A 13,215-nucleotide genomic window follows, 5' to 3' on the forward strand; every position below is an offset into this window, starting at 1 on the left:
GGCCTTCTTGGCAACAAGGGCACACTGCTGACTCATATCCAGCTTCTCGTCCACTGTCACCCCTAGGTCCTTTTCTGCAGAACTGCTGCCTAGCCATTCGGTCCCTAGTCTGTAGCTGTGCATTGGGTTCTTCCGTCCTAAGTGCAGGACCCTGCACTTATCCTTATTGAACCTCATCAGATTCCTTTTGGCCCAATCTTCCAATTGGTCTAGGTCCTTCTGTATCCTATCCCTCCCCTCCAGCGTATCTACCACTCCTCCCAGTTTAGTATCATCCGCAAATTTGCTGAGAGTGCAATCCACACCATCTTCCAGATCATTTATGAAGATATTGAATAAAACCGGCCCCAGGACCGACCCTTGGGGCACTCCACTTGATACCGGCTGCCAACTAGACATGGAGCCATTGATCACTACCCGTTGAGCCCGACAATTTAGCCAGCTTTCTACCCACCTTATAGTGCATTCATCCAGCCCATACTTAACTTGCTGACAAGAATACTATGGGAGACCGTGTCAAAAGCTTTGCTAAAGTCAAGAAACAATACATCCACTGCTTTCCCTTCATCCACAGAACCAGTAATCTCATCATAAAAGGCGATTAGATTAGTCAGGCATGACCTTCCCTTGGTGAATCCATGCTGGCTGTTCCTGATCACTTTCCTCTCATGCAAGTGCTTCAGGATTGATTCTTTGAGGACCTGCTCCATGATTTTTCCAGGGACTGAGGTGAGGCTGACTGGCCTGTAGTTCCCAGGATCTTCCTTCTTCCCTTTTTTAAAGATTGGCACTACATTAGCCTTTTTCCAGTCATCCGGGACTTCCCCGGTTCGCCACGAGTTTTCAAAGATAATGGCCAGTGGCTCTGCAATCACAGCCGCCAATTCCTTCAGCACTCTCGGATGCAACTCGTCCGGCCCCAGGGACTTGTGCACGTCCAGCTTTTCTAAATAGTACCTAACCGCCTCTATCTCCACAGAGGGCTGGCCATCTCTTCCGCATTTTGTGATGCCCAGCGCAGCAGTCTGGGAGCTGACCTTGTTAGTGAAAACAGAGGCAAAAAAAGCATTGAGTACATTAGCTTTTTCCACATCCTCTGTCACTAGGTTGCCTCCCTCATTCAGTAAGGGGCCCACACATTCCTTGGCTTTCTTCTTGTTGCCAACATACCTGAAGAAACCCTTCTTGTTACTCTTGACATCTCTGGCTAGCTGCAGCTCCAGGTGCGATTTGGCCCTCCTGATAACATTCCTACATGCCCGAGCAATATTTTTATACTCTTCCCTGGTCATATGTCCAACCTTCCACTTCTTGTAAGCTTCTTTTTTATGTTTAAGATCCGCTAGGATTTCACCATTAAGCCAAGTTGGTCGCCTGCCATATTTACTATTCTTTCGACTCATCGGGATGGTTTGTCCCTGTAACCTCAACAGGGATTCCTTGAAATACAGCCAGCTCTCCTGGACTCCTTTCCCCTTCAAGTTAGTCCCCCAGGGGATCCTGGCCATCCGTTCCCTGAGGGAGTCGAAGTCTGCTTTCCTGAAGTCCAGGGTCCGTATCCTGCTGCTTACCTTTGTTCCCTGCGTCAGGATCCTGAACTCAAGCAACTCATGGTCACAGTAACAGCTGTGTTAGTCTGTATTCGCAAAAAGAAAAGGAGGACTTGTGGCACCTTAGAGACTAACCAATTTATTTGAGCATAAGCTTTCGTGAGCTACAGCTCACTTCATCGGATGCATCCGAATAAATTGGTTAGTCTCTAAGGTGCCACAAGTAATCCTTTTCTTCAAAATATAGTTTCTGTGAACTTGAACTCTGTTTTCCTGTTGTCTAGCAATGGTGTGGCAAACACCTTACATAATTGCCTCTGCCTTTAACGTGGTCAAGAAAGTATTCCCCTCTGAGGATACCTGTCTGTTTCACACATCCAGTATGGTGATCAAGGCAGTGATGACTAGAGGAAAGAATGGGCAAACAGTCTTTTATTCCAGAACCCAAAACTATATTTGTGCCATGATTTATTTGGATTAAGGGTATACTATTTTGCGGCAGCAAACGTTCAGTTTGTGGAGTAATAGGCTTTCATGGCCAAAGAATCACTCAAACTCTTCTTTTGAGACCTTTTCCAAGGATAAATACTAAAAAGTCAAAGTAGTGCATGATGATGTGGACATGTGTGGTGCAAACAGGTCCCTTTATTTGTCCCACCCCAAAATACCTTGCTTGAGTGTTAAAACAAAAAACCGAATTTCAGCTGGGTTCATTTGACATCTTTCAATTAGTCATGAAATAAAGACACAACCCTCTGCAACCCCTTGTCATCAGTTTCTTGGGAAGCTTGATGCTTTCAAAATTTGGATCAAAAAGGCCCATATTAATATTGTCTTGACAAAACTTACAAAAATGCCTTTTTAGCCAGGTCATTTTGCTGGTGGAAATGACCAGCTCATAAAGAGTGACAGAAGTTTAAGTTCTCTTGTGACTGATCCACCAATACCAAGTTTGACAAGGATAAAGTGGTGCTATGGTCTCATATCTGAGATTCTTATCCAGTGCAGTGACAGTTCTACTTAATAAGCCTACTATCTGTGTTCTCACCTGGGTAGACATGTGGGTGTAGAAAGGCCTTTCTCTGGCTTAAGAGGTCTTTGAAATGTTACTTTAAGGAGACTAACACTCTTGAAGTCTATCCAATCTTTGTTTTATTTAAAGACAATTTGCTGTGTAGGGTAATCACTAAAAAAGCCATGTTTAAGTGAGCCACTTCTGATGAGTGGTGGCGGCTCACTCCTCTGCTGTTACTCTTGCCTGTAGGGGCTATAAAACCTGAAGGGCTTAGATATTGCCACCTGGTTTCTGTTAAGTTTCTCAGACCAGAAATGAGAATTCTTCAAGATATCTTAAGAGAAACAGAACAGCAATTTAAATAATTCCTTCCTTGTTGCATTATTTGGCAATAACTATTGTTCTTATTGGTCTGCTCTGAAAATCAGCTTTGGATTTCCTTCATTGTGGTTGAACAGTTTCCCCTTTTCCCACTTCTGGTGCTTATGTACTAGCATGTGGCTGTAGTATTCCGAGTTGCAAATATGTGGGAATGTTTACATTAAGTTTTTTAAGTCTATTTTAAAAAAATAGAAATATTAGGCTTTTGGAAAACATTTAAAATGTTTAACATGTCCTAGGGGCTCAATTCTGCATACTCACATACGCAAAATTGCTGTTAATTTTACCTGGGGTGTTTGAGATTCTGATTGCAGTATTGAACAGAAATTTCCCTTCAAATTTAGTTAGATAAGTAGTTGGAAAACACTTTTGCTGCATTACAGAGTAAACATTAAATAATGTTTACAAAATATATGCTGTACTGAGGATTACAGCATTAAGAGAAATTTTAGATAAAACAAATTGTAAGACCTGTTATACTTTAAAAGAGCATTCTTCAAGTTATATTTGAAAGTGCCTTTTTTCATTCAGTAAAAACTGTCTGTGGATTGGAAACTTTCATTTTGCAGCTTTATCAGATGATCCTTCTAACCTAGTTTTCCCATTACTTTGTAATCTGGTCTCCAAATATGCTGCTGTTCACATACATACTGATCTTCTCTGCTTTACCAAACATGTCCAGTGCCTGCATGAATGCACCCTCTTTGTTTATATTTACTTTTAGAAATCCGAGGTCAAGTGGAGCCCTCTCTATTTTAATTAGAGTATTTTGCAGAAGATAAGTACACAGTAAGTGTGTTAGAGGTGTCTGGTTTAACTCTGTTTATACTTTGGCTAAAAAGAAAAAATATATTCCACTCAGGTGCGCGTGCACAGTGTACCAAAGCTGGAGAAATTTGCCTCGCAATACCTGTAGGAGTGGTGCTGTGCCATTTGCCTCATAGCCCCTCCTCAGGCTATATAAGGGCAGCAGCACCCTGTCCGCTTCAGTTCCTTCTCACTGCCTGCTGCTATAGTTGAAACACTCTTAATGGTGTTTCTTCACACTGCCCCTTTTTTCTGTCTCTGAGAACTTCTTGTAAATAGTTTAGTTAGTTGTTTATTAGTAGTACCTTAGGTTGGCTAGTTAGGTTATTTAGCTGTAGTTTCCCTGGTGGAATTCCTTCACCAGGATTTAAACATAGCACCACAAACACATACGATGGGCAGTTGTGAATAGTGATACCCACGCATGTTTTTTGTGCCTGTGAGAGGGGAATATTAAGGACATGTGCTCCTTCTGTACATCCTTTAAGAAAAGGACACTGCTGGCAAGGGATTTGAGACTCAAGCAGCACTGATGGAGTGAGCTATGAGGCCTATATAGTCACCAAAGACGCTGCAAGCTCCTCAGCCACCGTTGAAGCCACAGCATGCTGATGTTCCTTGGCAGAGCCTGCCTCTAACAGGAGGGGAGATCATTCCCTTTCCTTGAATCCACCAAGAAAAAGGACCCATAAATCGGACCACAGCCGCTCCAGATCTTTAAGAGAGCTGTCGGTAATCTGTGCTGACCAGCACTATGGCTCCTTGGGTACCTGTGAGAAAGCTGGGCTGTTGACCCATTCCCTAGTACCAAGACAATATCACAAGGCTGTACCGTCTACTCCTGGCACCATGCATGAATCCATTATTGATGACTTTGGTACCAGTGATGACCATGTCCCTAGCCAACTGGGCAATGTCAGACCTATTTTCCCTCTCGATCCCAGGTTCTACAATCACTCAGGAACACTTAGCAGTCATGACTTCATCAGTAGTTACGGCACCGACACCGTCCTCGGTACTGCACTTGAGCCTGGCTACCCTAATGAGACTAGTGCCAGAACTGGTAATTTTCATTCAGGGTTGGTACCAAGTGAGAACGTGTTGCCTTGAGCAACCCTTTGTGCATCAACTTCTCTACTAACGTTGAGCCGATGCAGTCAACATATTGGATCTCAGATGAGGCTGGACTGTGGTTGGCTCTGCTAGAAATTACCTATTTCCATTGCTTCTGGATGACTCTGGGGATTCATCAGGGTCGAGTTTGAGATCTTCTTTCACTTTCCCTTCATCCCCTAGATCCTGGTCTATGGTTTGATCCGGGGATATGTCTGGTACTGATCAGTACCAGGATCGGTACTGATCACACAGTAGATATAGGGGCGCTTAGCCTGCTACTTATTGGCCACCGATGCCATGGAATCCATGGGACACTCTCCATTCCTTTAGGTCCCAATCTTCAACCCACTCTAGGGTAAGATCACCAAACAAACCTGTGGCACAGCCACCCATGCTGCATAATCAGCTGGAGGATGCTACTTCTGAGCAGGTACAGCCTGACTTAATTGGACAGGGTATAGTACTGAATCAAGAGCAGCCAGCTACTCTTCATCCTCCTTGTCACTGGATGATGCCATGGCACCAGACGTTTTCTTTCCAGTGCCGGGGGATTTCCGGGCACATCAAGACCTTAGAAAGTTGACCTCAGTGTTTGGTATCCAGGCTGAATTTGTGCAGGAAAACATGCACAAATTAGTGGGCATTCTCCAGTCCTCATGCTGGGGAGAGTAGCTCTCCTGTTGTACTTTACAAAACATATTATGTAACCCATTAAGTGTTAGTGAGGTGTAACTTTATAATTTCTAAAATATAGGTAAATACGTTTAGGAGTTTTCATGTACAGTACAGCCTTATCTCTTTTCAATGTTAGTTTAGAATTGATACTGGGATATCAAAGATAGCTTTTCTCTCAGATGCAGAATAGAATGCATGCAGTTTAATTCATACTGCAGTATTTGAAAAATATAAACTTTCAGCTGCTAGGAAATAGCTGTGTAATATGTCTCAAATCAGTGCAGTTAAGAAAGTAAGTGTGTGGTATTAAGACTGAGTGACTTTAATCACAGAAATGTATTGTATTTAGGAAATATAAGGAATTCTTTTAAGTTCGACTGTCTACTTCAGCAGCAGTCCATCTCTCAATAGTGTAGTTAATACCATGATCTGGATCATAAGACCCAAGTGGCAGATTTCCATGTCTCTGTTGTATCAAGAAAAGGGGTCAGTTTCTCAATAACAATGAAGTAATTACTAAGGATTGGAAACAGAATGAGGAAACTAGGTTAGACTAGATATACATGTTCTCTGTCACTACTTATCCTGTTACAATTCCTAAAGCTTCAACTTTTTTTTTTTTTTTTTTTTGGTATATACTTACTTTTCAAGTTAATTCCTGGATAGGTTCAAAATGTTAAATACCTCACAAAATTAATGAGTGAAACTCAAAGCTTGCCAGATAAAGTGAATTTATAAAGCAATAAAAACTCTTGAGAAATCTTACAGTAGTTCATTATAAAGACACTTTCTCCAGGGTTGGATCCTCTGCTCTTCACAGCAATAACTTATAGATCTTTCTGTGCACCCAGCAGAGCTGAGGTTTCTTTTATTTGCAGGTGTGAGGCTAGAATTGAACGCTCCATCTGCCGGTGCATTTGCTGGACTGATTATTCACTCTGTGGTGTCTCTGCCTCCATGAGGAAGAGATGTTTTTTATGTTCTCTGAGAGACATCCTTTAGCGAAGGAGACTTTTCAATTATCTTTTCCAGGAATTCTGCATGTCAGAATGGACAGCAATTCTTGGAGCGTATTCTCATAGCAGGAAAGGTATTTCCTCCAGTGGGATTCTGTGACTCTTCTGTCAGTCCTTCAGCTAGTGGCTCAGCTGCTTCCCACTTTGATGCACAGTGGGTTATGGATAATCCAGGGATTCAGCAATTTAGAAAATCTGTCAATGGTTTGCCTCCTTTCAGGATTACAGGCATACCTCTAGTACACTCCCTTTCTTCATTTCACTGTAAAATAACTTGGTCTCTCCTTGGAGATAGCAGCAGAACAATTTTTGAACATCCAGTCTGCTCCCAACCAGAACCTGTTGCAGTGAAGTCATTTAGAACTTTTCTGACTTGTCCACTGGCAGGACAAGCCCTGAGACTTGAAGATCTTAACAGTCTGGTGAATGTAACAGTGATTTTCATAGTAGCATGTAAAGCTTCAGTAATTCCTAAATTATGTTTTGTAGGCTGCTCATTATGTGGGGCTTGTGGCAAACCTACAATTCAGCTATGAATTTAAAGTAAACAATACAAACCTTTTAAAGTCAATTTAACAAAATGCTTGTAAAGATTTATTGAGAGCAGGTAATCCAAAAAATAGGGAGCAAAAACATGTGGGATTTTTTGTTTAATTTTTAAACTGCTGCTAAACCTATTGGTTCTTATCAGTTCATGTTTATGGATTGCTAGACATAATTACTATTCTTGAAACTATTGACAGCTTCAAAAGTAATCAAAAGAACTTCTTGCCCTGCAAAAGATACAAAATATGTTTTACCAATTATCCGCCAGATTAATATATCAATCTTATTTTGGTGGGTTTTTTATAGTTCAGTTGATGTACTGCATTCACTTCTAAAGCTCACATTCATATGTTATGTAATGCAATAATATAGACCAGTATTGAGCATGCAATTGAGACAGCAGAAGGCACATACCTACAAAACATCATAGGTCTTTTCCAAATTTAATTTATTTTATTACGTTTGTCCCCCTCAGGCTAAACACCACACTACTGTACTTTCAGATATATTGTCCCATTAGTCAGAGATTCAAAGGGTAAAATGTTAATTTTAAATTTGTCAACACTTGGCATGCATCTCCACAAAAATTGGTTATTTTGTATTTATTGTTGAATTTTTCTGTAGAGAGAAACATAATGGGATTTTGCAGATCGCTTCCTTAGTATTTTGGCAATGTTATGAAAGGTAACACCAAGACTTCTACAATATTAACTTCAGCTAAATATTTCAATACAGTGGGGCATAGATTAAGAAATACAACAATTTGGTATCTGTTTTGGACTATTTAATAATTTAAACTATTAGAATTCCTTCAGTTTTCAATGCTATAAGAATTTGAAGCGGTCCACATATAATTTACTCTGCTCAGATTACCAGTGTAAGGAATTGGTTTGCTGTTAAACTGAAACATTTCACCAAAAAAAGGCTTAAACTACCAGCATAACCTGATGTAGGTTTATAATATACATTTATCAGTATGATTTAGAAAAACTTGTCATCTATTTGTTCAATTACTTATGCTATGTTTTCAAATCTGGTAGCATACAGTATCTTTTCTTACACAAGTTGTGTTTTAGAATTTTTGCCAACCGGTTCACATTAACTGAAATTACTCTACTGCTAAAGAAAATATTCTAATCTGATATGAACCCATGTTAAATTGACTAATATAATAATTTATAAATGGAGTAATAAACTCTGAATTAAAAGCCTATACTCTGATCTGGTTACTTGAACCAGTCCAGCAAAGTTGTTTAGCAGTGTCCCTATATTAGATAAATACTTATTGTAAAAAGGAAAAATAACAAGTAGAATTACATTAATTTAATTTAAATTTATTTTAAACTGATATTTTTGTGCTCATTAATTTTTTTTTACTATGTATAAATAGCATATAATCACTTACCAACATGTTTCTTAATCCTGTTTATTCTTTTACTCTATGAAGTTACACACCTTAAATGTAGAACCAAATTCTCTAGCAGAGTTTGCCCTGTAAATTTCAGTTGATCTGGAAGATTTAATTTTTTTAAATAAACTTTAAAAAAGGTATAAGAAGCTGATAATCAGTCATATCCACTTTGCATACAGAATAAACTTTCTCTCTGCAAACAAAACATCTATACTTTTTAAAAACATTATGATATTAATTTTTTTTATAGGATATGTTTTGGAGTTGCAGACAAAATCTCTTTGATGAAATGAAGAAGAAATTTTCACAGGTGACAACTGAAGTCAACTATTTAGAGTGATAACCAAGATACATAATAACAGCATGATACTCTAGCTTTTGTTTAACATTAGCATGAATTACTTAAATTCTTTGCATGTTTTATGGATTTAAAAAAATTCATTACATGCAGTCCTAACAATAGAAGCTTTGATATATTTAGTTTCACTGTTTAATTGTATATTGTCCCTTACAAGCATCTAGCATGGCTCTGATCGTTTGGACCTGTTTAATTGTTTGGATTGTTTAATTGTTGATTAAAATTTAAAAGCATGGGTTGTAAATACTGACTCAATCACATAGAATCCTATATCTAACACAATAAATTAGAGACTTGTGGCTCCTAAGTGTTGCCTTTACAGTGTATGCGTTATAACTTGTCCACAAACTTGAAGGCGAACTACACTGTTTGCTCAACTCAGCTGTCTAAAAGCTTACAGCATAAAGTAATAAGTACTTGTCATCCTGAATAAAATAAAATTTATTTTTTATGCACCTTCAAACACCAGTTTGGGATTGATGTGTTGCACTCTGAACTCCCTCAGCCACCACTAGTGCCCTCTGACTCAGGTCTTCTGCAGGAGAACCAACTGTGCTTTGCTCGTTGCAACTTTCAGTCTTCCAATGAACCAAGTGTGATGCCTTAGAGATAGATAGTACAGTAAGGGGGAGATTGTGGGTTGGAGAACGGCCAACAGACTGTCCTGCGGGTTATTGAGGGGGGCACAGATGGGAAGGACAAGTCGAGGACTCTCAGCTGGCAAACTGTAAAGTGGAATTAGTAGCTCTACTCCTGACACTCTGCCTGTGATTGGTGATCACTTTTAACCATGTGTTCCAACACCCTCAGAGATGCTAACACAGAAATTATTGGAGCTCAGTTTGTTAGCCTACATTTTTCTAGGTGTTTAACACTATTAATACCACTAGCTGGCTCTTGGTCTTCAGCTTTTCCTACAAGCGGGAGTTAATTGGATTACCGTGTACGCTCCCTGTCCTATTCCATGGAGTCAGAACTCATAAGTGTTGGCTGGGCTGCTTGTAGAAAATCGGCCAAGGAAGTCAGGGAGATGAGCCACTGAAGCAGGCTGCAAGTCTGCTGTCCTCCATGGCGCACAGTGAGAGAGAGTTCTGTAACTGCCAGGTTGGACATTGTGGCAGTCAAGGTTCAGAGTATGGTGCTGACTACTTAGAGAACATAGTGGATAAAACCCATCCTAAAAACAATCCGTACTGAAAATCATTAAATTTGAAGTCATTGTTTTCAACTGTGAACCTTGGAGGGAGGAGGAGGAATGGACGGTGAGGGTTTTTTTTCATGGGTTTAGAATAAATCAGTGCTGCTATACAGTTTGGTCCCATGGTGCTCTATGGTACATGGTGGCCTGTCACTATCCCTTTGGGATGATAGCTAGGCAGGTGAAGCCACATGATCCCTGATGCCTCAAACCACACTGAGCCTGCCAGTTAGATGAATGTGGACTAGCTGATGAAGTGAAAAGAGCTGGGTATCAGAGTAGCATAAATCAGTTGGAGCAGGATTGTCCTCCAGAATAGCAATCCTATTCTATGTGCTGTTCTCCTGATCTTGCTTTATCTCCCACAATCTATGAAAAGCTGGTATTCTGCTGAACTCCTTTACTCTCTGTTGTGTGTAGTTTACATTCCTGCACAATTGCAGTATGCTTTCTCCTCCTCAGAGAGTTCAGACCATAAGACTCTCCAGAAAGGATGAAATGAATGAAGTGTTGCAGATTTGCTGGAAAATATGCCTTCTACCTGTGAAAAGCATGTTTTCATGTTAAGTGTTCCGCATTGAAGAATGCGTCCAGCATACCTACAGACTATAGAAATCAAGCTTCCCAGTCTGAGAAAATTCACAATGGAAAGTCAGCCCACTTAATGTAGAAGTATTGCTTATTCTTTGACACTTTGTATTGTAGTGCTTTATTAGTGATGATTTAGATAGATGCCTCAAGCATTATTTGGAGAAGGCTATAAAAATCACTTCAGCATTTAAGGTCTCTAGTATCCATATTGGCATTGTGTGATTTCAGGTACTCTGGCTGTTGCTACAAGCCTCCGTCCCTCATATAAGGCTCAATGGTATAGACCCTCTCCACAGAGAGTACAGCTGTGAAGCTGTTACTTCAGTTGCTTGCGTGTCTCTCACTTTCATGTATTACAGTGCCGTTTGTGTGGAAATAGAATTAATTATAAGGTCTTACCTGTAGCTCTCCTTCTAGCAGGAAAGGACCATTCTCTAGGAGATGATTTTAAGTCATAGGTTACATTTTCAGCCTGAGTATAATTCTTGTTTACCTGCGATGTCTTCATCCACCAAAAATTGGCAATATCTCAGCATGAACCTGTTTGCCTTTGAGAATAATGTGCTTGTTCTGTAATGGGCAGACATCTGGGCTTCTTGACATGAATTTGCAGGAGGCAAGATCTTGTGCTTTCCACATTACAAAATTCAGAAGACTGGTTACAATGGAGACTTCTTATCCTCTCTACACACCCCTCACTCTGGTATGGTCTGTTTTTTAAATATGATTTGTTCCTTAGTAATCTGGAAGTCCAAAACCTAGAAATAATTTTTGAGGATTAATTTTAGTGTGTCAGTGGATCTTTGGCTTTCCAATTCTTATACAGTAACTGTTATTGAAACACAACATTGGAAAAAGTCCTTTCCTTTGCGTTTCGGGGACTTTGTGACCCCCTTCTCTATGGAGTTTTCTTGCTCTTCTCTAGTTCGATTGTTTTTCTCCTGATTTATTTGAGATAGAATCAGATATTCCAATATTTTTTTCCAGAGATAAAATGGTGCATAGAGCAATATGTACTAGTAGCTTTTTAGCAAAGATGATTTACTCATTTCAAGTCATTCAGCATATAATTCCTGTCCTAACTCATTTTACAGTGAGTTTTGCAAAAGAATGATTTTCTTGAAGGTTCAGAAGTTTTAAAGCCAGCCCCCAAGATTGTTGTAGGTTGCAGATCTTGTGTCTTACTGTCTTAAGAACCAATAAGGTGGTGAGCCACTTTCCTTGATTTGTTGTTTTGGTCTCTTGTCTCATGGCTGGAACTTCGGGATGGCTGTCTTAGGCAATTATTTCTCTACCCCCTGACTCCCCAAAAACAAACACAAAGCCTTCTCATTCCCTGTTAACAGGATTTCTGCTATATAGATTTCCTAAAGCAGCTTTAGTATTATAAGAAAGAAATAAAGCAGAATTGTGAAGCCAATTATGTGGATCATTTACTACTAAACTGTTAAGTGTGTATGTTTTTATATATATAATATATAGGTTTTTTAATTTTAAAAATGAAAGAGCAAGGCCGCTGCAGATACAAGTTTGTCTATGATGGTTGAGTCCCAATTTTTCTTAGTGTTGCGTGCCCTGTTTTATTTTATTTTAATAATAACAAACATGTCAGAATGTGCTTTGTAAGTTGCAGAACTTAATTATGCAGGGACAAATGTACCTGAACTACAACCTTGATAACTTTCATTTTGCTACTGAATACATCTGGTAATTTACATACATTTTTCAACGAAGGTTTAGTAGAACTGTTGAGTTCTCATATTCCTTTATTTTTACAAAGCATACTATGTAAAATTACTATGCTGTAAGGTTAAACCTACACTGATTAAATGAGCAGAGTACACTTGATTCAGTCTCCTTTCTTTTATTGTTTGCTTTCTCGTAAAATTCAGTAATTTTTCTTGTAACATTTAATTTCTAGTACTTTAGAACTCTGATTTTTGTGTGTGTTTCTGATTGATTTTCTAAAATATGTAAAAACATACATGCATAAATGTGAAAAGACTAGTTAAGATATCTTTAGGAGTTTCTACAACATAAAAGCTCTACCATAATTTAGCTAGCATGAGAACAGAAATTACAGAAGAACATAGCACGTGCCATGGCATTTAACATTGACTTTATAATTTCCATGCTTCTAAAATAAAAATTTTAGATTTAAATTTGCAAAGTGTAGCAAAATTTTACTTGTTATAGTTAGTGTTGTTACTTTAGAGATACAGGAATCGTTTTTTAAAAAAATCTCTCCTTGTAACCTACTGAATAAGTTGCCTGCTCTGATTTCAGATAGAAAGCGCTGCTGATGAACCCAGAGTGCTGTGTATAATACAAGATATTACCAATTCTAAGACGGTGAATGAACGTATCACTTTAAACCTGCCAGCTTCCACTCCACTGAGAAGGCTGTTTGAGGATGTGGCCTCCAAAGTGGGCTATGTTAATGGAACTTTTGATTTAGTTTGGGGAAATGGAATCAATGTTGCGGATATGGTAATGGCAAAAACAATTTTTTTTTAAGGAAAAATATTAGGTGATAAAATGAACCTTTGTA

The 13,215-nt window shown here is 39.1% G+C and overlaps 1 protein-coding gene across 5 annotated transcripts in view; it reads left to right on the forward strand.

Annotated features, from left to right (window-relative positions):
* Positions 1 to 13,215, forward strand: part of USP47 (ubiquitin specific peptidase 47) — a 94,675-nt gene that overhangs the window by 12,994 nt on the left and 68,466 nt on the right. For 2 of the 5 annotated variants that reach the window (XM_073347600.1, XM_073347604.1), the window contains exons 2-3: positions 8,768 to 8,827; positions 12,951 to 13,154. The exons of 1 other annotated variant lie outside the window; for it this stretch is intronic. In XM_073347600.1, the coding sequence (XP_073203701.1) occupies positions 8,768 to 8,827; positions 12,951 to 13,154 (264 nt within the window). The remainder of the gene's footprint in view (positions 1 to 8,767; positions 8,828 to 12,950; positions 13,155 to 13,215) is intronic. 2 more of the 5 variants (XM_073347602.1, XM_073347603.1) reach the window with 1 other exon arrangement.

Source organism: Lepidochelys kempii, chromosome 6 (assembly GCF_965140265.1).
Source record: "Lepidochelys kempii isolate rLepKem1 chromosome 6, rLepKem1.hap2, whole genome shotgun sequence".
Taxonomy (NCBI): domain Eukaryota; kingdom Metazoa; phylum Chordata; order Testudines; family Cheloniidae; genus Lepidochelys; species Lepidochelys kempii.